The 27,441-nt window shown below is 65.3% G+C and overlaps 3 protein-coding genes across 4 annotated transcripts; all 3 read left to right on the plus strand.

Moving 5' to 3' along the window:
- The first annotated feature begins 990 nt into the window (after window positions 1-990).
- CLIP3 (CAP-Gly domain containing linker protein 3) lies at window positions 991-15,279 on the plus strand. The gene is made up of 14 exons (XM_059718100.1): window positions 991-1,075; window positions 1,981-2,122; window positions 4,646-4,785; window positions 5,632-5,725; window positions 6,032-6,193; window positions 6,545-6,663; window positions 7,317-7,553; window positions 7,727-7,862; window positions 8,048-8,176; window positions 8,665-8,799; window positions 8,886-9,009; window positions 9,155-9,219; window positions 9,589-9,661; window positions 10,808-15,279. The coding sequence occupies exons 2-14, from the start codon at window positions 1,996-1,998 to the stop codon at window positions 10,860-10,862; spliced, it is 1,596 nt and encodes a 531-aa protein (XP_059574083.1). The 5' UTR covers window positions 991-1,075; window positions 1,981-1,995; the 3' UTR covers window positions 10,863-15,279.
- Window positions 15,280-15,724: 445 nt separating this feature from the next.
- Window positions 15,725-19,234, plus strand: ALKBH6 (alkB homolog 6). 2 transcript variants are annotated; one of them, XM_014599314.3, is made up of 7 exons: window positions 15,725-16,049; window positions 16,231-16,299; window positions 16,644-16,712; window positions 17,214-17,274; window positions 17,492-17,643; window positions 17,851-17,967; window positions 18,564-19,234. In XM_014599314.3, the coding sequence occupies exons 2-7, from the start codon at window positions 16,246-16,248 to the stop codon at window positions 18,834-18,836; spliced, it is 726 nt and encodes a 241-aa protein (XP_014454800.2). In that variant the 5' UTR covers window positions 15,725-16,049; window positions 16,231-16,245; the 3' UTR covers window positions 18,837-19,234. The 2 variants fall into 2 exon arrangements, with proteins under 2 accessions (XP_014454800.2, XP_014454808.1); XM_014599322.3 differs by lacking the exon at window positions 15,725-16,049 and adding an exon at window positions 16,056-16,134.
- Window positions 19,235-19,315: 81 nt separating this feature from the next.
- On the plus strand, window positions 19,316-27,396 carry SYNE4 (spectrin repeat containing nuclear envelope family member 4). Its single transcript, XM_059718101.1, has 12 exons — window positions 19,316-20,036; window positions 22,199-22,273; window positions 22,381-22,531; window positions 23,213-23,395; window positions 23,744-23,881; window positions 24,693-24,887; window positions 25,543-25,786; window positions 26,033-26,115; window positions 26,349-26,424; window positions 26,756-26,961; window positions 27,053-27,105; window positions 27,216-27,396. Exons 1-12 carry the CDS (start codon window positions 20,029-20,031, stop codon window positions 27,382-27,384), a joined length of 1,581 nt encoding a protein of 526 aa, XP_059574084.1. The 5' UTR covers window positions 19,316-20,028; the 3' UTR covers window positions 27,385-27,396.
- The last annotated feature ends 45 nt before the right edge of the window (window positions 27,397-27,441 follow it).

Raw genomic sequence — 27,441 nt, forward strand, 5'->3', positions numbered from 1 at the left:
CCTGGCACACGGGGGCAACTCCGAGCAGTGGGTTCAGGCTCTCTGCACACTCAGGCGGTCAGCTGCATGGGGCAGGAGGGGGCTTCCAGGCCGCAGGCTACCCGGGCAAGCTGCGGACCCTCGAGGTGGCGCCGGCAGTGCCTTGCTCCGCCCTCAGCGCCGCGGAGGCCGCTGCTGCTTCCCGGGGCCGTCGTTAGGCTCCAGAGGCAATGGCGCAGGCATCCTTCTGCCCCTGAATCCTTGGGGCGAGTCTGCCTGGGGGGGCCGCTTGGGGTCTCAGGTCAGGTGGGGGGGACCCTGCACCAGCCCGGGCCCATCTCTGCCCCGCCGCACGGGGGTCTGGGTCATCTCAGCACCATGGGGGGTTAAGATGGGCCCCTGTCCACTAGCCCTCCGCTGCCCCCGAGCTGGGGAGAGACCCTGAGTGTCCGAGTCCCCCCATAGCCCCGCTCCAGCCCCCCCAGAGCTGGGGAGAGACCCCACGTGTCCAAGCCCCCCATAGCCCCGCTCCAGCCCCCCCAGACCCCAGAGCTGGGAAGAGACCCCAAGTGTCTAAGTCCCCCCATAGCCCCCCCTCCAGCCCCCCCAGACCCCAGAGCTGGGAAGAGACCCCAAATGTCCAAGCCCCCATAGGCCCCCCCCTCCAGCCCCCCCAGAGCTGGGCAGAGACCCCACGTGTCTGAGCCCCCCATAGCCCCCTCCAGCCCCCCCAGAGCTGGGCAGAGACCCCACGTGTCTGAGCCCCCCATAGCCCTCTCCAGCCCCCCCAGAGCTGGGCAGAGACCCCACGTGTCTGAGCCCCCCCATAGCCCCCTCCAGCCCCCCCAGAGCTGGGCAGAGACCCCACGTGTCTGAGCCCCCCATAGCCCCCTCCAGCCCCCCCAGAGCTGGGCAGAGACCCCGGGTGTCCAAGCCCCCCAGCCCCATCTTCACCCCCGGCTCCTGCCCGCCCCGAGCTGGGAAGGGCCCCCAGGTGCCCCCCCCGGGGGGCGGGGATGCAGCGGGTGATGCTGCGCCTGGCGCATGAGCGCTGCGCCCCAGCCCCGCACCCGGCCCAGCCCCGCCGCACAGCCCGGTAGGTGCCCCTCATCCTGCCCCTGGGCCCCCCCCTGGCCGCTGGCCCCGGCCCCATCCTGCCCCCCGCACCTGCTCATCCTCCCCCAGGTCCCTGCATCCCTCCCTGCTGCCCCCCATCCCACCCCCTGCCCCCCCGGGCCTGGCCGCCTCCTGCCCCCCGCATCCCTGCCTGTTCTCCCCTATCTCATGCCCCCCCGAAGCCTCCCTCCCCTGCATCTTCTTCTCGTCTACCCCCCGGACCCCCACTAGGCCCATTCCCCCCAGGCCCTGCCCCCCACCCCCCCCTTAGCCCCGCTCCTATTCGCCCCCCCCATCACCACCCCAGGGCCTGAGCCCCCCCTCCATCCTCCCACCGCGGGGAAGAGACCCCCCCCCCCCCGGCATCCGGGCTCGGCCCCTCCTGGGGGGCGATGATGGGGAGCGCGGACCCCGTCTGACGGAGGGGAGTGGGGGGGCGGGCTGGATGCCCGGGTCCTCTCTGGGCTGGGGGGGCTGGGGGCTCGGACACCCGGGGCCCCTCCCCTCCCCTCCCCGCACCTCAGTGACTCAGTGGCTAGAGGAGGGGAGTGGGGTGTCGGGGTTACGGCGGGGGGGGCTCGGACACCTGCCTTCTCTCTGCTCGCAGGGGAGGGGGTGGCAGCAGGATCCGGCCGCCTGGGACAGGGGAAGAGGGAAGGGGTCTAAAGGTTAGAGAGGGGGCCCTAGCTCCGTGTCTGGGGGGGCAGGGGGTCTAGTGGTTACAGCAGGGGGGAAACCTGCTGGGTTCTCCGGCAGGGGAAGGGGCTGCACGCCCCTGCCTTCCGGGCCTGGCCATCAGCTCCTCCGTGCCTCGGTTTCCCCACTAAGCCCCCCCGATTGCACGGGGGGGGCTGTGTGAGGTGACGCCCCACATTTCCCCCCCAGGAGCCAGGACCCACCATGACCAAAGAGGACTCGGGCGAGCTACCCGCCGGGGACGACCCCCTGCAGCCCGAGCCCGCGCTGGAGCGCAGGATGAAGCCCATCGTGCACCCCTCGGCCCCCGCCCCGCTGCCCAAGGACTACGGTGAGCCCCCCCAGACCCCCCTCGGTCCCCAAACTCCCCCCACCTCTGCCCTCTCTCGCTCGGTCACGAGGGGCTTGAGGGGGGGACTCCTGGGCTCCCCCCATCCAGACTGGTGTCTGGGGGCAAGTGGGCAGTGTAGGCCAGTGGATAGAGCCCTGGCTCGGGGGGGGGGGGGGTAACTCAGGTTGTATTTAGGCTGGCTCACCCCCTGCCTCAGTTTCCCCACCAGGGTGCCTGATCCCACTGGATCCCAGGGCGGCCGGGGTGGGATAACTCCCCCGCTTAGCATGATGCGGGGGTGGGGGGGGGGGGTCTAGCCCCAGTCTGTCCACACTTATCCCGGGATAAGCCCCCCCACCCCGGCCCCGCTGCGTGCAGCTCTCTCCCCACGGGAGGGGAAACTGAGGCACAGGAAGGCCTGCATGGGCGCCTCCCACTCCCCTCCAGCTTCGCTGCGTCTCGGGGGGCTTCTTAACGTTGAACCCCTTAAATTAGCCAGGGGTCATTAACATTGAGCCCTTTTAATGAGCCAGGGGTTGTTAATAATGAACCCCTTAAATTAGCAGAGGGCGTTAAGTTTGAACCCCTTGCTCAAGCCAGGGGTTGTTAACATTGCCCCTGTGGGAGGAGCTGTGGGTCGTTAATGTTGAACCTCTTTAATTAGCCAGAAGTCATTAACATTGAGCCCCTTTAATTAGCTGGGGGGTTGTTAATGTTGAACCTCTTTAATTAGAAGGGTATTGTTAATGGTGAACCCCTTTCACAAGCTGGGGGAGGTCGTTAACAATGAACCCCTTTAATTAGCTGAGCATTGTTAACATTGAACCCTTTTAATTAGCCAGGGGGATGAAGGTTGACCCCCTCTAATTAGAAGGGCACCCTCAAGCTTGAGCCCCTTTAATTGACTCAAGTATTAACGTTGAACCCCTTTAAACAGCTGAGGGTCGTTAATGTTGAACCCCTTTAGTTAGGCTGCTCTTAACATCGATCCTCTTTAACTAGCTGCGGGCTGTTACCATTGAACCCCTTTAATTAACCGTGGGTATGAACAGAACCACCATAAGTGGAGAGCTGTTACCACTGAACCCCTTTAATTAGCCTGGGGGTCGTTAGCATTGAACCCCTTGAAGTAGCTGGGGGCATTAACATTGAGCCCCTTTTAAGTAGCTGGGGGGCTGTTAATGTTGAGCCCCTTTAATTAAAAGGGCTTTGCTAACACTGAGCCCCGGGGGGGGGGGGTGTTCACAATGAACCCCTTTAATTAGCAGGGGGGTCGTTACTGCTGAATGGCCTGGGGAAGCGGGGGAGGGGAGGGTGGCGCTGAGGCCGGGGCGGGACTTGAACCAGGGCCCCGGCGGCTCAGGGCGGATGTGACCGGGCTACCAAGTGGCTGGCGTCGCCTCCGGGGGCAGCGGGCCAAGGGGGGGGCAGGGCCCTGGCAGCGCGTCACCGTGACTCAGTGGGGAGCGGGGTCTAGTGGTTAGAGCAAGGCAGAGGCGGGGAGCTCGGACGCCCGGCTTCTCTGCCTGGCCCGGGGGCGGGGGGAGTGGGGACTAGTGGTTACAGCAGGGGGGACGCTGGTGGAGACAAAGCTCTCCGTGCCTCAGTTTCCCCCTCTCCGCTATGGGGCGGGGGGCTGAATTGACCTCGGAGACCAAATTGCTTTACGCCCACGGCCCTGAGATCCAGGCCCTGCCAGGCCTCTGGGAGAAGGGGGCGAGAGACCCAAGCGGCCGGGGGGAAACTGAGGCACAGAAGAGCCGATTTCCCAGCAGACCCGACCACTGGGCCGCGCTGCCCTCGCAGGCCTTTCCGTTTGCAAAGCAAAGGACGGGGGGCAGGCCTGGTCGTTCCCCACCGGGGACCGGGGCTTCGTCCCGGCTCCCGGGAGCGAATTCACAGCCTGAATCCTGCCATTAGGGCTATTCGTGGGGTGAGCGGTGGGGTGTTCCCCTTTAATGCCAGCAGCACCTCGGCAAATCTGTCCCACGATCCTTCCTGCCGGCCGAAGAGCCGCTCCTATTGGCCGCCGCAAACGAAGCGCACGTGATATTTATAACTGTATTTCTGGGTCGTCGGCAAACGGACGAGTGGTGGGCGGGCTTGGCTGCAGGGGACCGTGGGTATTCACCGCCTGGATTTCCACGTGCCGAATAATTAACGGGGGATGAGTTGTGGCTAACGAGAGATGTGACGCCTCGGGGGATGAGGGCAGCGCGCGGAGGGGGCTGCTCTCGCCTGAATTACCGGGGGGTCGGGGGCACCCCAGCTCCCGGAGTCACGTGGCGAGAGCTGAAGTCCAGCCGTCGCCAACGGGCGATCCCAGCGGAGGTGTCTGCAAATCAGAGCCCCCAGTGGCACCTCCCGGGTTCATTTTGGCTGCGCGTTCACCCTGGAGCCTACTGAGGGCCGGGGGGTGCTACCGTAATGCACCCCAGAAGGAAGGCTCAGCAAGCAGGGGGTTACCGTAATCCTCCTACTGTGGGGGAAGTGGTATTTCAACGCCCCCTTCGTCTTCCCCAGCGTTCACCTTCTTCGACCCCAATGACCCGGCCTGCCAGGAGATCCTGTACGACCCCGCCACCACGGTGCCGGAGCTGTTCGCCATCATCCGGCAGTGGGTTCCCCAGGTGCAGCACAAGATCGACATCATCGGCAATGAGGTGAGGGGGCCGCGCCGACGGGCCTGGCCCTGCACCCTGCGTCCAGGGACGGGGGCGCTACGGGGGCTGGGACGTGTGTGTCTGCCTGCCCCGGGACCGCGCTGAGCAGGAGCACGACGCATGCGTACATATATATGTGTGTGCACAGATACGTGCGTGTGTTTAGGATGTGCATATATACGTGTGTGCATGTGATGTGTATGTTTGCTATATGCACACATGTGTGTGATGTATGTGTGTTAGGATGTGCATATATACGTGTGTGACATATGGATGGTATGTGCATATATTGTGTGTGTATAGCGTGTGTGTGGTATATGATGTGTTTATGATGTCTGTGTGTGTGTGTGTATGATACATGCACATGTTTGTCCGTATGGTGTGTGCATAGTACATGTGCGTGTGTGTTTGTATACATGGCTGTGTGCAGTATGTGTGTTTATGATGTGCATATATGCATGTACATGGAACGTATATGTGTGGTACATGCATATATGTGTGTGTATATACATGTGTGTATGGTGCGTGGTGTTTGTGTGTTTATACAAATATATATACATGCACTCACAGTTGCACACATACACACACACATATATACATATACACACACACGTGCATGTATGATATATGCACATAGGTGTGCGTCCAGTACGTGTGTGTGGCGTGTGTGTGTGCATGTGTATGGTGTGTATGGTGCACGCAGCACGCATGTGTATGGAGTGTGCGTGTGTGTGTATGTGCACGTGTGCCTATGTGCTCGTACACACAGGTGTGCAGAGGGGCGCGGTGGGGCACTATCTACACTACGGTCGGCCCCGAGATCAGCCCGACCCCTTCCTCCCCCAGATCCTGAAGCGCGGCTGCCACGTGAACGACCGGGACGGGCTGACGGACATGACGCTGCTGCACTACGCCTGCAAGGCCGGTGCCCACGGCGTGGGTGAGCTGGGCCCCGTCCCCCACGCCTGGCCCCCGCGCTCCCGACTTGGCCTTGGCGGGGTGGGGCAGAGAGCCCAAGACCGTCCCGGCTTGTGGCGGGGGGAAGAGGATTGGGCATCAGCGCCCCCCCCACCCTCCCCGGTTGAGGCTCTCTGCAAACGCAGGCAGGCACCCACCCCCAGAGATCCCTTGACTCCAGGGGTTGTGGAGATCTCCCCCCCGCCCCCCCCAAAAACCAACTATGGGGGTCCTGATCCTGGGGGGCTGGCTCTGAGGAAGGGCCTGATCCTGGCCCCCTCTGCCGCAGGGGACCCCGCGGCCGCCGTGCGCCTGTCCAACCACCTGCTGGTGCTGGGGGCCGACGTGACCCTGCGGAGCCGCTGGACCAACATGAACGCCCTGCACTACGCCGCCTACTTCGACGTGCCCGAGCTCATCCGCATCCTGCTCAAGGCCTCCAAGCCCAAAGGTTTGGGGAGGGGGAAGGGGCAACCAGGGGTCCCCCCTTTTTCACCCCCCAGCTATGACGGTTAATGGCAGGGGTTCATGGCCGAGGACGGGCTGACGGGGTCAGAGCGGGGAGGGTCCGGGCGCTGGGCTGGGGGTACAGTCGGGTGGGCTGGGAGCCCCGACGTCTGGGCCCCGTCTTGGAGGAGACGTGGGGTCCAGCGGTCAGTGCAGAGGCCCTTGCCTGGACTCCTGGGTCCCGTCCTGAGGTCCGGCCTGGCGGTTCGACCGCCTGGGGTCTCCGGCCCGGCTCTGCGCCTCGGTTTCCCCCGCGCCCAGCGGGATCCCAGCCCGGCCGCCCTCTGCCTTGCAGTGATCAACTCCACCTGCAGCGACTTCAACCACGGGACCGCTCTGCACATCGCCGCCTCCAACCTCTGCCTGGGGGCCGTCAAGTGTCTGCTGGAGCACGGCGCCAACCCCGCTGTGAGGGTGAGCGCCTGGGCGGGCGTACGGCCCGGGGGGGCAACCCTCGGGGCAGGGACCCCCTTGGGGAGGGGCGAGGCGCAGTGGGAGACCAGGCTGCCCTCCAGCAGGAGCGGCCCTGGGGTGGGGGAGCAAAGCAGGCGGGGGGAGGGGGGGGACTGGCAGGATGTGGACCAGGGGGCGGGGCAAGCGATTGAGGAGCCATCCTTCAAAAGGCATATGGACCAGGGGGCGGGGCCTGGTGGACTGTGGGGGCGGAGCAAGGGTGGAAGAGCTGTCAATCAAGGGATTAGGACCTGGTGGAGAGCTGTCCATCAAAAGGCATATGGCATCAAAAGGGGGTGGGGCCTGGTGGGCTGTGGGGGCGGAGCAAGGGGTGGTGGAGCTGTCCATCGAGGGATATGGACTGGAAGGGCGGGGCATAGTGGACAGTGGGGGCGGGGTGAGGGGTGGCGGAGCTGTCCATCGAGGGATATGGACTGGAAGGGCGGGGCATAGTGGACAGTGGGGGCGGGGTGAGGGGTGGCGGAGCTGTCCATCAAAGGATACGGCCCAGAAGGCGGGGCATTGTGGACGGCAGGGGCAGGCAAGGGGTGGCAGAGCTGTCCATCAAGCAGGGGGCAGGCCCCGCCCCGTCCAACCGGCCCCGCCCCCTGCAGAACAGCAAGGGGCAGGTGCCGGCGGACGTGGTGCCCGACCCCATGGACATGACGCTGGACAAGGCGGAGGCGGCCATGGTGGCCAAGGAGCTGAAGCAGCTGCTGCTGGACGCGGTGCCGCTGAGCTGCAACCTGCCCAAGGTGACGCTGCCCAACTACGACAACATCCCCGGCAACCTCATGCTGGCCGCCCTCGGCCTCAAGCTGGGCGACCGCGTCCTCGTCGACAGCCAGAAGGTACGGCCCGGACGCCTGGGCCCGCTCCGGGGCTGGGGACCCCCACGAGGGGCTGGGGGGGCTGCAGGGAGGGGAAGCGTGTGCACGTGCGTGTGCCCGTGCCTGTGCCCGGGCGGGGGGGGCAGGCGGCTCCGGTTGCCCCCGTGTGCTGCCACGCGTGTCTCCCCCCGCAGGCGGGCACCCTGCGTTTCTGCGGCACGACGGAGTTCGCCAGCGGGCAGTGGATCGGGGTGGAGCTGGACGAACCCGAGGGCAAGAACGACGGGAGCGTGGGCGGGATCCGCTACTTCATCTGCCCCCCCAAGCAAGGTGGGCAAAGGGGGCCGGCCCCGGCCCTGCGAGGCGGTCAGTCCGGGGAGGGGAGTATGGCCCAGTGGTTGGAGCACGAGCCAGGCACTAGGATGCCTGGGCACTACCCCAATTTCTGGGTCGCGGGGGGGTGGAGGGGCCGGGGGTCCGGGCCCGCTCTGAGCCTCTGCGTCCGCCGCCTCCAGGGGTTTTTGCCTCCGTGTCCAAAATCACCAAGGCCACGGACCAGACACCGTCCTCGGTGACCTCCACCCCCAAGACGCCCCGCATGGACTTCTCCCGCGTCACCGGCAAGGGCCGCAAGGACAAGAAAGGTAGCGGCCGGGCTGGGGCGCTCCTGGGCAGGAGCAGATCCCGCCTGCCTCTTCTGGCGAGATCACAGGGGTCGTTTGCATGTGATTTGCATATGCAAATTCCAGCAGCCTAATTTCCCTTGCAAATCCATCCTGTGGGCATCTCTCCTTCCCCATTGGCTGCTCCTGTCCTCCGCACCCCAGGCATGCTCCCCTCTCCTAGACTCCTCCCCCTTCCCCCTCCAGGTCTCTCATTGGAGGAGAGACGCAGAGCGGGGCGCTACCCGATTAGCTGGCAAGGATCAAGTTGGGAGGAGTTCCAGCCCCCAGCCCCACCCACTCTGACATCAGCTATTTGCTTGCCATTTGCTCGCCCAGACTCCTCCCCAGTCTCTCATTGGAGGGGAGAGAGCGGGAGGCCACCTGATTAGCGGGCGGGTGGGAGGAGGAGGGGCTGCCCTTGGCCGCGCCCATTCGGGGGTGACGCCTGGCCCCGTGTGTCCGCGCAGCGCTCAGGAAGAAGTCCCTGTCCGTGGGCAGCCTGGACCGGGAGGGGCTGAAGATCGAGCTGGGGGACCAGGTGCTGGTGGCGGGGCAGAAGCAAGGGGTCGTCCGCTTCTACGGCAAGACCGACTTTGCCCCGGGTAAGGGGAGCGGGGGCCGCAGGGGGCTGATCCAGGCCCAGGGGGGGCAGATCCTGGTGGGTGACGCCCTCCCCTCCCGTCTCCAGGCTACTGGTTCGGCATCGAGCTGGACAAGGCTACGGGCAAGCATGACGGCTCGGTCTTCGGGGTGCGGTACTTCACCTGCTCCCCCAAGCACGGGGTCTTCGCCCCCCCGACCAGAGTGCAGAGGTAATGGCGGGGGATCGGGACACGTGGGCTGTGTGCGTGTGCACGTGCGCGCGTGTGTAAGGCCTGGGTTCTGTGTGCCCCCCCAATCTGTGCAAGGGTGCGCGTGCCAGGGGGGCGGGGCCTTCATGCACCTTCCCTGCCGCAGGATCGGAGGGCCCAAGGACTCCCAAGGCGACGGCAGCTCGGCCAAGAAGGTCCATCAGGTCACGAGTAGGTATCAGACCTGGGGAGGGGGGCGGGGGGCTCAGGGTACCCCCCATCCCTTCCAGACGCGTGGGGAGCACTTTGCCAGCTCCCCGCCTTGCAGTGGGGCTGGGCATGGGCTGCTCCTCCCGCAGGGGAAACTGAGGCACGGGGCAGGGGGGAGTTTATGGCCCAGCCTCTCCTCCCTCCCTTTACCCCCCCACAGTCACCCGGCCCCCACCACCCGCCATCCTTTCCCTCCCCCGTCACCTTCACCACTGAGCATGGCTGCCTCCCGGGAAGGCCCGAGGGGGGCAGGTGGCAGGGCAGGTCCCGGGGGCCACGTCTGTCTGTCTGCCCCTCCGTGACGTGGCGCCGCGTTCCTGTCCCCCGCAGTGTCCCAGCCGAAGCGAAGCTTCCCGGCTGTGAGGACCCCCAAGGACATCACGTCAGAGAGCTCCATCTCCAGGTGAGCCGGGCCCTCGGATGGGGGGGACACCCCCCGGCACCCCTAATTCTCCCCCTGGGGCGCCCGGTCGCTCGCTGGTCCCATGTCATGCCACGAGGCCCCCACGTGTGACCCCCAACTCGACCCCTGCACTTCTGGGCAACAGGGGAGAATCCCCCCTCCCCGGAGGAAGGTCTCGACTTTGGGCTGCGTCTGATTGGCTGAGTCGGGGAGATCCCGACCTTTCACCTCTGGGGTGGATCCAACCCCGTTTATCTCCAGTGAAAGAGAAACTAGGAGCTTTGCTCGCGTGCTAGGGACCTCGGTGCTACGTGACTCAACGTGATTCAGCGCTTGAGATCGACCTGCCCTTGTTTGCTAAATTGCGCATTAAATTGAAAGGACACAAACGAGGCGAAAAATCGTCATCAGCTATTGCCTCGTTTGTCTTGGAGTCGTTACAGTTAAATGAACGGCTCTTATTCAGGTTCCTAAAACAAAATCTCGCCGCCCTGAGCGTCTCTGAGATGTCACTGCGAGACATTTCTACGTCTGAGTTAATGTGACCGCACCGGAGTTAAGGTTTTTAGCTAGAGCTAAAAAAACAGCCAGCAGCGCTCAGGGCTGGACACAGGCGTGGGCGAACCCCAGACAGAAAGGGGGCCTGCAAATGGGAATTTTTTTGTCCGATTATAATTATTATTATCATTGTCTCTGGCGAAGGCGGGCCCGATAGTAAAAGTTCGCCCAGGGCCGCCAGGAGTCTAGGTACGGTGCTAGCAGGGCTGAGAAATAGCAGAGAGACGTTGGGGAGAAGGGCTAACAGACAGCTGCAGGAGCGATTGGACACTGGGCCCATTGCAAAGGAGAGGCGGGTTGATAACACCGGTGGAGTGGAGAGATTAGCAGGAACCAGGGGGATATACTAGAGCCATGAAGTCAATTTTCTCACTGCTACCGCCTGGATAGAAATGCCACTGCTGCTTCCCAGGTGTGGCTGACGGTGAGTTACTCTGGGGTAGCTGCGTGTCTGCTCCGGGTCCCCCCGGGGCAAGTGTCCCAGGTCCAAGCGGACACGCCTGGCTCTGGCGCCGTGCCCCCTCTTGCCCCGCTCTGCTCTGTCTCCCCCCTCCAGCGCTGCCCCTCTCTTCTCTCTTCTCTCTCCAGATTGCTTTTCTGCTGCTGGTTCCCTTGGATGCTGCGGGCAGAGATGCAGTCGTAAAACCCCGGCCCCGTGCCCCCCCGTGCCCCGAGTAACCCAGAGACGGCTCCTCTGTCCCGGTCTCATCTCTCTCTCTGTCTCTCTCTGTCTCTCACTCCCTCCCTTCCCTCGATACGGACCCAGCAAACCCCTGCCCAGTGCCTTCGTACCACTGCTTGTGGCCCCCCTGCGTGCCCGCCCCCCCACGTCCGTGAGGGGCCACAAGTCGCCGCCCCTCTCCCCACGGGATAAAAATGACTTCGCTCCTCATTTTGCTTTGCCCCCCTCCCAGCCTCCTCCGGGCACGGCGTGGGGATGGGAGCTGATGGGTTGGACTTCAGTCTTGGGTGAAACCCGTCTTGGGCTGGGGGTCTTGAGGGGGCTGCCGGGCAAAGCCTGGCCCGTAGGCAATGCGGGTGGACCAGAGGCATCGTGCTGCACTGCTCCGAGTCAGCAATGTAGCGCTTCTCCCCAGCACCAGCCGCCTTTCGGCTCGGGAGTCGTAGTCGTAGTCGTTGCCGTCCGGGGTCTGTGCTGCGACGCCGTTATAGGGCAGGGACAGAGTTGGGTTTGAACAGAAGCAGGTTTTGCGATAGGCCTTCAGAGCAGGGAGTTTGGCCAGGAGCTTTCCGAAGGAGTGCAGGTTTCCTTTCTAAGGGAAAAAAACCCAACCGCCCCCGTTCACTCTGAAACCTACTGACGTACACTTACCATAGGTGGGAGATGCCGTTTGCAAACGGGGTTTGGAGAGAATTTGGAGAGCAAGGGCTTCTAAAAGAGCAGGTCGCCCGATGTCCCTTACCCCCTCCTCTCCCCTCTAGTGGGTGCTTTTCCCACGATGTGATTTTAGGGAAAATACTTTGATTTTTGGTTTCCTTTCCAAGCTATCTAGGGAAAAACCCCTCTATTTTTAAAAGAAAAAAAAAGACCCTTAATAATTATTTTAAGAAAAGAAAAAAACATGGTGTGCGGGGGCTGGAAGTCTCATTTAGAGGCAAACAAAAGTTGGTCCAGTTGACTTTGCCTGGTTTGGTTCAGTGACCTCTTCCCCATCTGGATGCGGTTAAACCAGGATAAAGAGGCTCGGTCCAGATGTGGACAAGCCTGTTGTTGTTCCCGCCCCGCCGCGGTGTGTTGTTCACTGGAGGAACTCCTTGCTACAGGACGCTGGGAGACGAGGCCGAAGGGGGTCGGAGACGTTTTGAGGGGAAAGATCCATCCGTAGGTTAAGAACAGGGCTGATGTAGGCGGCAGCCTCCGCATCCGAACGTCCGACACCTCCGAATGCAACCGGAGAGAAGCAGGGGTGGGACGATGTCGCCCGTACCCTCTTAATGGCGCGAGGCCGGGCGGGCTGACGTCGTCGGTGGCGTTTCCAGGGCCTGGGGACGGACGGATGTCAGAGGGGCCGATGCAGGGTTGTCCCGCGATCGATACCTGGCTGGAAAGGAGGCGAGGTCTCCGGAGGAAAGATGCGTTTCTCTCTCCGCTGCGTCGAGTGCACCCAGCGAAAGGCTGGAAGAGCGGGGAGGGGTCTGCCCAGGTGCTTTGGGATCGTGCAAAGCCCAGGGGATGCAGATGGGCTGCGTCACCTGCGGGTTCGATTGCAGCGGGACGGAGATGTAGGTTAGATACCGCCAGAGCTCAGCCCAGAGGGGGGATCACGTAGCAGGGAAGCTGGGCATTGTCCGGCCGCGGATGTTTCCAAGTGTTGTTGCAGCCAGAGCTGGTGCTGGCGGGGGCAAGGGACGGGGGGTGGACTGGACGACCCCCCCCGACCCACTTTTCTACCCCGTCCCCCAGCTCTGGCCTTGTTTGTGCTGCAAAGTATTGCTATATCGGTGACAGGGCCTGGAAAATACCCGCCCGCCCCGCGTGCATCAGCGCGAGAGGCGGGTGGAGGCTGCCTCTCCGCGCGGCACCGCAGCGGGAGTTGCAGCTGTGCCGTGTAGACAGACTCCACACCTCGAGCAAGTCGGGGCGAGGTTGCTAGTGGCGTTTTGGTGCCTGGCCGTGCGAGGTTCGGGTTCACCGGAGGAACGCGGGGCGGGGGTTGTCCGGCTGTCCCTGATCCGGCAGGGTTGAAGGATGTCGAGGGGGGCCGTGAAGATCGGTGGCGCCTGGTCCTGAGACGGCAGCTGTGGTTTCTGGCCAAGTCCTTGCAGGCAGCGTTGGCGGCAGCCTCCAGATTGCTGTAGGGAGGTGGGCGGGGAGCGGGGGCGGGCTGGTGGCCTAAGGGAGTGCGTGGTTGTTGGAGGAGGCTGGGAAGAGATGAGAGAATCTGTCCTGCTGGCCTTCGAGCCACGTGTCCTGCTTCCCATCTCTCTGTCTAGCCATCAGTATCCCTCTCTCCTTAGATCCATCCATCCATCCACCCACCCACGGGCGCGAGGACCCTGCGAGGGCCCTTCCGACCCTACTTTCCTATCACCCATCCATCCCTCCAACCATCTGGACGGGTCTGGGGTTTCATCTGCCTGTCCGCCCATCCACCTGTTCGCATAAGCATCCAGCCCATGGGCTAGAAGACCTCATGAGGGCCCTTGCAGCCCTACTTTGCAATGATCCATGCATCTGTACGGCCCTATGGAGATCCATCCTTCCTCCCTCCCCCTAGCCATCCATCTCTGTGCCCACTTCTCCATCCATCCCTCCTGATCTGTGAAGGCCCATCCATCCATCCATCCATCCATCCATCCATCCATCTTGATCTATGGACATCCCTCCCTCGTGGTCTATGGACATCCATCCATCCATCCATCCATCCATCCATCCATCCATCCATCTGCATTGATCTATGGACATCCATCCCTCCTGGGCTATGGACATCCCTCCATCCATCCCTGTGCCCGCTTCTCCATCCATCCCTCCTGGGCTATGGACATCCATCCATCCATCTGTGTTGATCTACGGACATCCCTCCCTCCTAGTCTATGGACATCCATCCATCCATCCATCCATCCATCCATCCATCCATCCATCCATCCATCCATCCATCTCTGTGCCCACTTCTCCATCCCTCCCTCCTGGACTATGGACATCCATCCATCCATCCATCTTGATCTATGGACATCCCTCCCTCGTGGTCTATGGACACCCATCCATCCATCTGCATTGATTTATGGACATCCCTCCCTCCTGGGCTATGGACATCCATCCATCCATCCACCTATACAGGTCGATGGCGATCCACCCATCCCGCTGCCCACCTCGCCATCCATCCTTCCATCCCTCCCTCCATTCCTGCTCCACCGCTTTCCCTCCACGTGCGATCCCGCCTCTGTCCCTGCCTCCTCCTCCTCATATCATCGCTCTTCCCATCACATCCGAGGGGGGCTGGCGGCAGAGGCGTCGCGTTCTCGTCTCTTCCCTGCGCCCCGGAGGCCACGATGGCTTTGGAGGCCGTTTTCTGTTCCAGGCTGGGCCCAGCCTGGATCCGGCTTTGCTCTGAGTTGGATCTTATCAAAACAGAAGTGGCTTCCTGAGATCCATGGAAAGCTCGTGGCTTTGGCTCAGGCGTGTCCGGCTAGCGGCATGGGGGCTGAGCCACGCTTAGGTCTTGGGTTTGGCGGGGCGTAGCGCAGCGTGGGGAAGGGCTAGCACGAACCAGGGCTCTCAAGACCCCACCCTGCTCTCACTGAGCTAAGGTAGAAAGGCTGGTGCGGGGCTTGTCGGGCGCCCCACCTCTGCCACCGATGTGCTGTGTGGCCTCGGTCAAGTCACTTTGTCGCGGTGCCTCAGTTTCCGCCCCCCGGTACAACAGGGTGTGGGGGCTGTTCTGGAGCCCAAGGGGTCCCGGCGCTAGGTTTTCCCCAGCCCTTCCTAGGGGCACAGAGAGCGATGCTGGGGGTGAAACGGACTGGGGTGGGGCGGGCGGGGGCACATCCCTGCCCTGTCCAGCTCTTCCTCTCTGTCTCCCGTGATCGCACCGCCTCCCTCCACCCCTCCCCGTCCCTGCCCCTGCCCCACGGTGGGGAAACCCCCCCAAGCCCTCGCCCTGCTTGGTTGTTTTTCACTAGCAATAAAACCCTGCCATGGATCTGGTCGCCCCGGGAAAGGGGAAGGGGGGGCGTCTTGGTTCTTCCCCGTTATCCCCCTCCAGCACCCCCCTGCCCTCGCTTCCGGGCGGGGGGCAGCACTGCACCGCTAACCCCACGGCCGGCCCCGGGGGTCGGGGACCTGCAGCGGGCCCGGGCCCGTCCGGGTGTTTGTAGCCTAGGTGTCGCGCCCGGCGGAGTCGAACTCTCGTTTCGTTTCTCTCTCTTCGCTCACGCCGTCTCGTCCCACGGTCTCGTGAGTGGCTTGCTGCTCCCACAGCTCACCTCAGCTCACCTGCATGCCCCCCCGCGAGCCCCGGCCCCAGCTCTGGAAACTCCGCATGCGACAAATCGACGGCGCTTACTCGCTTCTGTCATTAATAAACCGTGTTTCTATGTGAGCGGCCGTGCTGGCTCCCCTCTCTCCGCGCCGCATCCTTCCCGACACGCTGCCCGGGGGCGGTGGCGTGGAAACGAAGCCCCCCGACACGGCTGCCACGGGGCCACGGGGGGCCTGCGAGTGCCGCGTGTCGCCTGGCACGGGGCTCGCCAGAGGTGACGAATCGTGGGCTCAGCCCGGCTGGGGGGTCGCAGCTAGTCCAGCCCCCGCTCCAGACAGGAGCATCCCCCCAGGCCCTGTCTAACCTGGTCCGAAACCCCCCAAGTGGGTGCCATCACATGGGGTGTCCATAGGGATGGATGGGTGAGTGGGGGCGGGGGTGTCTTTGGGGATGGACGCGTGGGTCCATGGGGATGGCTGGATGTCTGGGGGCGGGGCGGGGCGGGGCGGGGTGGATGGATGTGTGGGGCTGCACCCCCCGACAGGGCTGGGGTGCGGGCTGGACCTGTCTGCCCCGCCCCCAGGACAAACTTAACGATCAATGCCGACCCCCCATCACGTGACTCCAGGAGCTGGGGCTTACACCGGCACGGAGCTGCGCAGACGGCACTAGGACCCGGGGTTCCCCCTTCGGAAGGGGTGGGGGGAACCCCGACTCCCGGGTTCTATGACGCGTACACAAACCCCGCCCCTACCCCCGCCCATTGGCTGCGGCTGCGCCCTTCGCGGGAGCTGACTGGTCCCTTGCAAAGCACAGGCTCCCAGTGATTGGCCCCCCTCCGCCACGCCCATTGGAAGGAGGGGACGTCGGCGCGGGACCCCCGCGGTGAGGTCAGCGGTGGGGGGCTCGGGCGCCTGGGTGCTCTCCCGGGGGGGGAGCGGGAGCCCGGACGCCTGGGGCCTTTCCGGAGCCTCGGTGTGCCCATCTGGGGGGGGGGGTGGGAGGGGAAGGGTTAACTGAACCCCTTTGGTTGGGGTCTCTGCTGATGGTGTCCCCCCCCCGCCCCCCCAGGCCGGATCCTGCCCGATGGAGGTGCTGAGCCCCCGCGTCCCAGGTCTGGACCCCTTCCGCGTCCAGGAGGTGAGCCCCTCCCCGGCTGAGACACTCCCAGTATGCCCAGTCTGCACCAGTGCTGGGGGGCGGGTGACCTCTGAACCCCAACCCAGCCCTGGGGTCCCCCCCCGCGCCCAGAGGAGGGGGCCCACCCGCTGAGCAGTGCATTCATAGGGGGGGGGCCTAGCTACGCCCTTGTGCCTCAGTTTCCCCATCTGCAAAATGGGGATAATGGCTCCTGCACCCAGCTCCTCTCCGTCTTTCCTGGGGGCGGGGGCAGCCCTTGCGTGCTGCCTTCTGCCTCGGTTTCCCCGCTGGTACAATGGGCATAACGAGGCACGTTCGTTAGCATGCTAATTTATGCGTGGCAGGCACCCCCCGCGGCCTATTACGTCCCAGACTTCATCTCCGAGGCCGAGGAGGCCCGGCTTTTGCAGCAGGTCAGTGACAGTTCCCCACCCCCACCCCTTAGTTGCAAAGGATTATGGGAAAGAGGGGGTTCTGCTGGCCATAGGGAAGTGTCTGGTGCCCCCCCTTTCCCCCACCCCCAAGATTTGTCCCTTCGCTTTCCTTCCCTGTGATCAAGAGCTGGAGCAGGGTCGGGTGCCCGCGCCGGGCGCTGTACGAAGTGGGGGCGGGCAGGCCGGGCACCCAGTGAGGGCACCAGAGGTGGGGGTGACGGGGGGGGGTACAAGCAGAGGTGCAGCTAGATGGGGGGGCACAAGCAAATGGATCATCCCTGGCCAATAGGGGGTGAGTGGCACCCCCTGTTCTGTGCCTCAGTTTCCCCACTCTCTATCCTGGAGATCTGGGACAAGAGCAGTGCCATTAACCCCTGTGAACCCCTCACTGCCTCAGTTTCCCCTCCCCTCTGTCTCTCGATGGATCTGTGCAGCTCCTAGCGTGGTCTCGGCCCTTCACCCCCATCCTGCCCCCCACAGGTGTACGCAGCCCCCAAGCCCAAGTGGACCCAGCTCTCTGGAAGGAGGCTGCAGAATTGGGGTGAGCCGTGGGGGTGGGCTGGGGCTCAGGGTCCTCCAAGCCTCCGTCTCCCCCACCAGCTGTGGTGCTGGGGAGGTGTGGGGGGAAGGGGTGGACTCAAGGGGGAACCGGGGGTGACAGGGGGCAGTTGTTTGTGAGGTTGGGGGGCGGGGGTAGGTTGGCCTCTCTTGCCCCGCTGGCTCTCTGGGACCCCCGTCCACCCCGTCTGTCCTCCCAGGGGGGCTGCCCCATCCCAAGGGCCTGGTCCCAGAGCCGCTGCCCCCCTGGCTGCAGTACTGGGTTGAAGAGGTCTCGGCCCTGGGTGTTTTCGGAGGGCAGGCGGCCAATCACGTCCTGGTGAACGAATACTGCCCTGGGCAAGGCATCATGGTGAGTCCGCGGGGTCGGGGGTCAGGACACCTGGTTTCCATCCCCAGCGCTGGGAGAGGCGTAAGGCTGAGTGGTGAGAGCAGGGTGGGGGGCTGGCCCTGGGGCGTTCGGTCGTCAGCCCCGGCAGGGCCGTGGGTTCACGTGTGACACGCGTGTGCAGGCCTGGCACGCGCATGCCCGCTGAGCCCGGGTTCCTTCTCCACGCAGCCGCATGAGGACGGCCCCCTGTACTTCCCCACCGTCACCACCGTCAGCCTGGGGTCCCCCACGCTGCTGGATTTCTACCGCCCGGTGTGCACCGAGGTCCCGGGGGACGAGCCGCAGGTGAGCGCCGCCTCTGTGTTGAGATCGGGGTCCCCACCCCAGTCCTAGAGGCATGGACCCCATGGGAGCTCGGAGGCGTGCAGTCAAGTCCCAGCTCTGCCACTGCCTTCCCATCCGGCCTTGGTAGAGTCACTTTGCTGCCCCGCCTCGGTTTCCCCTGTAAGCCGGGGTCCTTGGGTGCCGTACCTGTCGGGGTGGTGGGGATCAGGACTTTTGGATTCTTCTCTCAGCTCAAGACGGGGAGGTGGGTTTAGTGGGTGACAGCAGCTGGTGTTTATGGGCAGGGGGAGTGTTAAGCATGAGGACGCGGGGGCTCCCTGCTCGGGGAGGGTGGGGGTAGTCCTGAGCACGGGGATGCGGCATTGAACTTGGCATCTCCCAGCCCGGAGGTGCCTAGACCTGGAGCCTGCGGGGGCTATAGTGAGCCTCGGGCCTCCTGGATCCCACCCCCACGGGCACCGTGGTCATCCCCTGTCTGTGCCTCGGTTTCCCTGCGTGGAGCCCTGGTCGAGCACAGCCCGGGGAGGGATACAGGCTGCCGGTCCCTCGGCCTGGGACCTTCAGGGGCTTAGCACCGCTCTGGACGTGCCCCGCAGGTCCCGGCGGCCCAGACGGAAGAGCAGCGCCACGTCCTGTCCCTGCTGCTGGAGCCCCGCAGCCTGCTGGTGCTGCGGGAGGAGCTGTACAGCCGGTACCTGCACGGGATCCGGGCAGCCACCTCCGACGCCCTCACCGCGAAGGTGACCAATCTCTCCGCCTGCCGCGCGGTGCCCGGCGCCCTGCTGCCCCGGGGCACCCGGGTCTCCCTCACCATCCGCCGCGTCCCCAAGGTGCTCCGAGCAGCCCTGATGCTGGGCAGGAGGAAATGAGAGGGCGCTTCCTTCGGGGTGGGCTGTGACCCGCCGCGCGGAGCAGCCCCGAAGCCGAGGGCGGCGGTGACCCCAAGTGGGACGGGGATGGATTCTGCTCCGGGAGCCGGATGCCTGGGTTCTGTCCCCGGCTTTGAGGAGACAGTTGGGTTCAGTGGTTGGAGCAGGAGGCACTCCTGGCTTCTCTTGCCAGCTCTAGGAAGGAGACAGTATTAGAGCAGGGGCCTGTGACGCCAGAGCTCCTGGCTTGTGCACCCCTCCTGCCCGTGAGCTTCGGGTGAGACCCACCTGCATCTGGTGCCGCAGTTTCTCCTGGTGTACAATGGGCCCCTCCAGCTCCACGGCATGCCTCTGTGTTCATCTTGATACACAGAGCGGGAATAAAGCTCCTTGCTGCACCTGCCTGGAGTCTCTTAATGCCCCTGCAGCCCTGGGCGCTGTTCCCCTTGCCCCCCACATCTGGGCTCTGTGCTTAGCTCCAGTAGGAGAGCGTGGCCCTGTGGTTAGAGCAGGGGGCTGGGAGTTGCAAACCCCTGGGTTCGATGGCGAGGGAGTCCGGACTGCTGGATTCTGCTCTTTGCTTTGAGACATGCACGGGGGTGGAGATGAGAACAGGGAGGGATAAGAGCCAGACTGCCCCGGGTCACTCCTGCCGTGAGCTGCCTCAGGCCCTCTTCTGTGCCTCAGTTTCCCCGTGTTTAAACAAGGCAATGGGTCCGCAGAGCTGGCAGAGGGCACCGCTGCCCCAAAACACGACTCCCCCTGCCAGCTCTGCCTGCTGGGGCTTCCCCCTCCTCCACGAGGTGTCCAGCCCCCCTCCCCGTGCCCGCTCAGAGTGGGAGCAACGTGGTCCCCATTTGCATTTCCCTCTGGGAAAAGATCCTGGGGCTGAAGAGAGCCAGACTCTGCTTTCCACGCAGGGAGCCCCTGAGCGCCAGAGCTCTCGATCCCCTGGGATCCAGGGTGCATGGAGAGAACTCTGCCCCGGGATCACCCGGCCCCTGCGATGCACCCACCCCGCTCTTGCTCCCTGCCCTTCCCCAGGCCTCACCCCACGCAAAGCCCCTGATTGGCAGCGAGGCAGGACTTCCGCTCCCGGTCACCTACCTGCAGGCACCTGGCACCTGCCCATGCCTTTGTGCCTCCCCCCGGCCGGAGCCGGGAGAGGAGCCTGGCGAGCTGCGGGGCGGCAATGCACAGGTGCGGGAGCTGGGGTGGGAGGGTGCATGGGGGAGCTGGGGTCCCCGGTGGTGATGGCGTTGCAGCCCCCGGTGCGAGGGGCGCTGATCTCCGCCGGGGGGTGGCGATGGCACCCCGACCCCAGCGCGGGGGCCCGGGCGGGGCTGCACAAGCAATGCAGGCTCGCGGTGTGCGCCCCGGAGAGCCGGCGCCGGGGCTGCGGAGGGAGTGCGTGCGGCGTGGGGAGGATCGGGGCCCTGGACGCTTCCGAGGGGGCGCCCAGGCCGGCTGCGACCCGGGCGCCGGGCTGCGGACGTGGCCTGTCAATAGCAAAGTACTGGCGGGCCGTGGGTGTTGCTTGGAGGCCGGCCTTGCAGGGTCGGGGCCGGCCCCTGCGGCCCCTCCGCCGGACTCTGCCTGCGTCTGCACCCGGACTCGGCGCCCTCCAGGGCTTGGTTAAACGGGGGGGGGCGCCGTTAGCCCTATTGTGCAGGTGGGGAAACTGAGGCACGGGAGGGGAGGAGCTGGGCTGCCGGTGCCCGGTCTGCGCCGCTCCCGGTCCCGGCGGTTGTCTGCGGGCGCTGGGGCCCGAAGCAGGCACCGCGGGGCGGGGCGGGCCGCTGTCTCCCTCCCTTCGCGTCTCTGGGGACTCCCCGGGCTGGGAGGGGAAACTGAGGCAGGCGCAGGAGGAGGTCGTCCTGGCCCTGGCGATCCCAGCCCAGTCGGCGGGGGCCTCGGCCGGACTCTTCCTCCCCCTCTGCCCTCTTGTTTGCAGCCGGCCTGCGCTGCTTGCTCAGGACCGGAGTCCGGCGGGGAGCGGGGCAGGCTGCCCGGGGCTCCGGGGCGCTTTCCTCGAGGGGGGGAGAGGAGCCGAGGGTCGCGGCATGAGGGTGGGGGCAGGAACTCTGCCACTGCCTGCTGGCCTCGGGCCTGTCCCTTCGCCTCCCGGAAAGCCCCAGCCCGAGCCCTTCCCGGCTCGTAAACCCTGTTTACCCTGGAGCCCTTACAGCTGCGGCCCTTTGCCAAACACGGAAGCCGCTCCGGGGCCATGGGGCTTGTTTGATCCTGGCAGCGGGGCAGATAGGAGGCCCGGGTTATCTCCAGGCTCGGCGGGGATGGCACGGAGCCATGGCGCAGCCCGCCTCGTTGCGCCCAAGCCCCTGGGCCAGGCAGACTTGGCCCCGAGCCTCCCCAGACGGGGCATTGCCCGACCTGGTCCTAAAAATACCCGAGCCAGGCTCCCAGCACCCCTCGCCTGGGCCCGGTGGAGCCGGGCTAGGGGCTAAGGGCCAGGGGCTCTGCGCTGCGCAGGCGGGAGGGACGGGAGCCCCGTCAGGTCAAGGATCCCAAACCAGTGAGGTCTCCCCGCTGGCCCTACTGGGGGAACTGGGCACGGAGGGGGCTTTGTGCCAGGTCGTCTCGCTGCACTGAGCCGGGATTGAGCCCGGCCTGCGGGTCTTTCTGCACAACGCTGCTCCGTGTCCGTGCCACCCGCCATGGCATGAAGAGGCCCGGGCAAGCCAAGGGCTGGTAAAAGGCGAATTAAATAGGAAACAAAATGTTCCCTTAAAAATATGGGGGGGGCAGGGGGTAAAAATCCCCTTATGAACGGAAAAATGAGGGAGGGCTCAGCCTCAAAATCCCCTTTTTGCCTCTAATAAACTTTTCCCTTCAAACTGCCCTTTCGCCCCTTGCTGAGGGGCTGCCCCAGAGCGCCGCGCCCCAGAGACGTGGGCTTCTGCCTCAGGAAGCCCCTCTCCACCCCCTTCCACTTCAAAACCAGCCCGGCTCCCCCCCAGGTCCCCGTTCACCTCACACGGCCCCTCTTTTCCTTCTCAAACGCTCCCTTTCCCCTGAAAATCCTGTGTCCTCAAGTGCCGCCACGCGAGCCGCCCTGTCCCCTTGCCCCACGCTCCTGCCTGCACTGCGCCAGCGTCTGGTTTGAACGGCAGAGAAATGCGGGTCGGCGTGTCGGGCAGAGAAGGAACAGCGGAGGATTTTCCCCAGAGAAAACCAGAGCCTGGTTTTGCTGCTGCTCGGCCCGCAGCACCCGGGCCTGCACGCGGCGCATGTGGGACACGGCTGAGCGCGGCGCGGGCAGTGATGGCCGCGGCTGTGACTGCGCTGGACTCGGGCACCCTCCAGCTCATGCCCCCCGTCACGGCCCCGCTCTGTGTGCCCAGGCAGGGTCCCCGCAGCCGGTCCCCGGCCTCCGACGTGCAGCTGGACAGTGCGGCCTGCCTGGACAGACGCATCAGGTGAGTGCACCGGGGGGGGCACGAGGGCTCAGGGTCACGGGCTCATGGGGGAGTTGGTGGAGGAGCGGAGGCCGCCCACCTCCGCCCACCTCTGCCCATCCCCGCAGAGCGGAGCAGGACCAGTGGCGCCGCGACACTCTCCTGGCCTCCCTGTCCCGCTTCCAGGACTGGCTGCAGGCAGCCGAGCAGGCGGCCACTGCCCCAGCCTCTGCCCAGGTGCCCTTCGCGGTGGCCAAGGACGAGCTGAGCAAGGTCGAGGTGAGGATGTGGGGGTCCCCCGCCCCGTGCTCCGCGCGGCCTTGGCGCCGGGGGCCCAGTTGCCCCCCCCCGCACAACGGGCCCGAGCCTGGCGCAGGCCGGGAATGTGTGGGGTGCAGAGCCGAAGTGCTGCCATAATACCTGTAATAAAGCGCAATGAGAGCCTGATCCGAGAAGGGGGGTGCCCATTGCTACTGCGCGTGAAGCTCGGCACAGGTGATTTTGGCTAGGGGAGGTAGGCAGACTCGAATATACCCAGCCACGTGCAGCGACAGTGGGACCCCCCACGTTTTGGAGACGGTGCTAATATCTATATGGGGGGTGGGGGGGGGGGGAGCGGACCGAGGCTCCATTACCGTTTGGGTGGCAGGGGGGACCCCGGATCCTGAGAGTCTGAGGCGCTGAGACCACTCCTCTGCTCTCGGGCTGGGCGGATGAAGCGGGTCAAGCGAAACATGCTCCCCACACACCTCCGTCATGTCTCCTGCCGGCACCCCAGGCCCCAGGAGCCCCGCAGCCGGTGTCTCCGCTCGCCTCCCTCTGCAAAGCAGGGAAGAACCCCCACCCCCTCCAGTTTAACAGATGGGGAAACTGAGGCAGGCGATCGTCCCAATCGGTGGGATCGAGCTCAGACCTCCCGCGTCCTCCTTTGTGAGTCTGCTTTTCTTTTTGCACCCCCAGGTGCTGCAGCGGCAGATCCAGGACAAGCTGATGCACCTGGAGTCACTGAACTGGCTGTACCGCCAGCTGGGGCAGGCCGACGGGGCCGGCTGGCAGGGCCAGCTCCGAGCCGCCGTCCACGACAGCAACCAGCGCTGGGACGACCTCCAGACGCGGGCGGCGGCTGTCTCCAAAAGGCTGAAGGTACGGGCGGCTCGGCTCGGCTCGGCTCGGCTCGGCACTGCCTGGCGGGGGGTCGGGGCTCTGTCCTGGGAGACGGGCCGAGCTAGAGAAACCGGCTCCCCAGCAGGTACAGGCCCTGACGGAGCGACCCCCTTTTCCCCGGTCACAAAGGATTTGGCCCCGCTATAGAAAACGATGGCACTAAATGATGATAAAAACCCAACCTCCCCCATCATTGTAAATGGCTGGGGGGCCGGTGAGATGCGCAGCGGGGCTGTGGTACCGGGCCCAATTTCCAGTGAACCCAATGGCCCCCCCCGGTTTTGTTTTCTGCTGTTTGTCCCCCCCCCCCCCCGCCCAACCCCTCAGTATGTCGTGAGCCAGCGGGAGGAGTTCGAGTGGGAGCGGGAGGCCATCCAGGTGTGGCTGATGGAGCTGGACCTGCGGCTCACGGACGTGGAGCACTTCTCCGGGGGCTCCTCGCTGGAGAAGATGAGCCAGCTGCAGGTACCGGGCGCGCTGGGGCAGGGAGGCCTCGTGTGAACACCCTCCGCGGCACGCTGGTTTTGATGTCCCGCGCCTGCAGGGAGCAGGCTGGGGCGCTCACCGGCGGGTGCTCGCTTTCGGGGGGCGCTCACCGGCGGGTGCTCGCTTTTGGGGGGCGCTCACCGGCGGGTGCATGCTTTCAGGGGGTGCTCACCGGCGGGTGCTCGCTTTGGGGGGGCGCTCACCGGCGGGTGTTCGCTTTCGGGGGGCGCTCACCGGCGGATGCGCGCTTGCAGGGGGCGCTCACTTTTGGGGGGCGCTCACCAGTGGGTGCTCGCTTTTGGGCCGGTCAGAGCAGGGCAGTGGGGTGGGGGTCTGTGCAGGGGGGCGCCCTGCCAGCCGGCAGGAGACGACTTCACCAGGCCTCAGCTCCCCCCTGCCCCAGCCCGCTGCAGACTTTCCCCCTCCCCTTCCCAGCACCGGGTCCCTTCTCCCGATCCCGTTCCACCCACGGGGTTTATTGCCCGTCCAGGCCGAGCGGCTGCTGATACCGATCGATTGGGGACGGGAGATAAAGTCTATTGCAGTCGCGCCCGGGCACAGAGCCATAAAGGCAGCTGCACCCTTGGGCCGAGAGGCGCTCCGCGCCGGGGGGAGGGAGCTGGTGTTCGGGGAAGCCGCGGCACGGGGGCAGGGCACGGGTGGCAGAAGGGCGTGCTCCGTCTTGCGTGCACACCAGGGATGCCCCAGGTGGAGGAAGGGGTGCTTGCGGCTCAGCACCCCACAGCCCCTTTTCTCTCCCTCCCACCCCCACACCTTGCCCCCGGCCCAGGCCTTCCAGGACGCCGTGGCGTCCAACGCGGAGCGGGTGGACTGGCTGCTGGTGGCCGGGGAGCGCCTGATCCAGCGCAGCGAGTCCCGGGACGCTGTGCTGCTGGAGGAGGAGCTGCAGGACCTGGTCTGCTACTGCCAGGAGGTTTTCCGGCGCGTCTCCTGCTTCCTCCGGCGGCTCGTCAGCACGAGGCTGGTCCGTGCGGGAGGGGCCCGGCTCCCCCCATGCAAGGCCCTGGGGCATGGCTGCTACACCCGTCACGCCCGGGGCAAACACCCGGAAGCTAAGCAGGGGTTAGCCCCGGTGGACTCCCACCCCGTGTCCCCTCCAGGTGCAAGGGGCAGCTGTGTGTGACTCCTGGATGGGGGACTGCACTGCGGGGCAGGTCTCTCCTTGCAGCCCGTGGCACCCCCAGCCCTCGGGGGTGCTGCGCTCTTGCCCCGTCCCTGTCCTGTGTGAGCAAGCGTGTGTCAGGGCACCCATGCACCTTATAGACTAACTCTGTACGGTGCAGGTGCCACACCCCAGACACAGCTGCATCATCCCGTGGGTCCCAGCACTAGGAGGGTGGGGGTTGCTCTGCTCCTCCCTCGGTCAGTGCAGGTTACCCCCTGCATGTGCAGCTGCCTCTCCCCTCCCCAGAGGTGGCTGCACCCCAGCCCCTGCCCCCACAGGCACAGCTCCCTCTCATATCCTTATGGGGATTGAGGCAATGGAGTTTGATGCCTGCGGGGTGTTTCATGCCCTGTGCTGGAGGGACTCAACCAGGCTCCAAGGTGTGTCATGGCCCCTGTATGGTCAGCAAGGAATGGGGATTCCCCTCTCCATCCTCTCCTCTCACCCCCATCAGGTCTTCGAGGACGGGCGGCTCTCGGACCCGGAGACCGACGCGGTCTCTGACTGCTCCTCCCTGGAAGCAGAGGCCAAGAGGGGACCGGGGCCCCTCGCTTTCGTGCCCCAGTCCACCCCGTGCCGGATGCTGGAGCAGCCCCTGGACAGGGGCAGCGAGGACCTGGAGTGGGACCCCTCGGTGGATGTTGGGGGGTCGACCTCCCACGATGACGAGGACTCGTCTTATTACAGCGCCATCACGGGTATGGGGAGGGGGCTCCTTCCAGCCCCCCCGGCTCTAGCCACTAGCCTGCACTCCTCCCTTGGAGCTGGCGGGGAAAGACCCCAAGCATCCCGGCTTCTCCAGCCCCTGCTCCCCTTCCACAGCAGAGATTGAACCCAGGGGTCCTGGGTCCCAGCACCCTTGGGGCAGGATACCTGCTGTGTGTGTGTGTGTGGGGGGGGGGGGTTAAAGGGGCAGATACACCCAGAATCTGCTCCCCCTCCAGGCTCATGGGAAGAGTCTAGATGGGGCCCCTCCTGCCAGCTGTGCAGCTCCCCCCGCTCCAGATGTGGCCCAGAGGATGGCCAGGTAGGTGGCGGGGGGCGGTGAGAGCGGATGCCTGGGCTCTCCCCCAGCTCTGGGGGCCGGGGAGGCTACAGCAAGGGGGAGCCTCCTGCGTGCAGCAGCGGGGCCGGGGGACCTGGGTCCTTTGCCAGCTGCGATCCCCAACTGAACTGGGGTTGGGGGTGGAAGGGACATGCTTTTGGGGAAACCGAGGCACGGGGCTGCCTTCAGCTACTAACCCCCCTTCTCCTTTCCAGCTGGGCTCCCTCCCGGCCAGGGCACGCTTCCCTGTAGCAGTCCTGAGGTCCACAGACGCCGCTGGGGACAGCTCTGGTGAGTGTAAGGCCTGGCCTGTTGGAGGGAGGTGCCTAAATCCCCTAGTCTGCCCTCCAAACTCAGCACTCACCCCTGCTCCCTGCCTCCTCGTTTCAATACAGCCCCCTTGTGCCGCACAGAGTTGCTCCCCACCCCGGGTGGGGAAGCTGAGGCAGCCCCTGGGTTAAGTGATGTGACCAAGGCCAGAGTCAGTGGCAGAGCAGGGAACTAAACCCAGGGCCCCCACCCCCAAGCGTCTCCCCCTCCCCCTGACCTATGCTCTAACCTTCCTGCCCCCCAAGCCCCTTCAAGCAGGGTCCCCCTGGTAAGACCGCTGCCCTCTCCTTAGGGCCAGGCTGGCGGCCCCACAGGACAGCTCGGGGGGCCGGGACCGGACGCCAGGTGGACGGCGGGGGCTTCAACCACCGCCGCGTCGAGAGCTGGCTGGGCCAGCAGGGCAGCCCCCGCACCCCCCGCCCCAGGGCTCGGCGCCGGCTCCTGCCCAGGAGGAAGAAGGTGCCCGCCCTGGAAAGCCCGGCCCCCAGCCCCAAGCAGGTCAGTGGTGGGGGGGGAAGACGGGGCAAGAACCCGGGCGTCCCGCAGCCCCCACGGCCCAATCCACGCCTCTCCCTTCCTTCCTCCGCAGCTCGCCGGAGCCTGCTCCCGCCTGGACGAAGCGGAGGGCGCCACAGACACGGGGTACGGCTGCCCCTCCCTGCCACGCTCTGCCCACTAGGCATGGAGGCCAGACCCACAATGCCTTGGGGGGGCAGTATGGGGGGGCAACACTTACACTCTCCCCCCTGCAGGTCTGAGGACGCCCGGAAGTGCCCGAGGCTGCCCGCCTGGGTGAAGCGACTGCTGCTGGTGGCGCTGGGGCTGGCGCTGCTGGTGCTGGCCAGCACCACCCTCCTGTGCCCCCCGGCCCCCCCCTTCCCCCTCACGCTCAAGTACCTCAACGGGCCGCCCCCCACCTAGCCCCCCGCCTGCTGCTTGGCCCCGAGACGTTAGACGCTTGGAAGGGAAGGGCAGGAT

The sequence above is a fragment of the Alligator mississippiensis genome, chromosome 15 (assembly GCF_030867095.1).
Source record: "Alligator mississippiensis isolate rAllMis1 chromosome 15, rAllMis1, whole genome shotgun sequence".
Lineage (NCBI taxonomy): Eukaryota > Metazoa > Chordata > Crocodylia > Alligatoridae > Alligator > Alligator mississippiensis.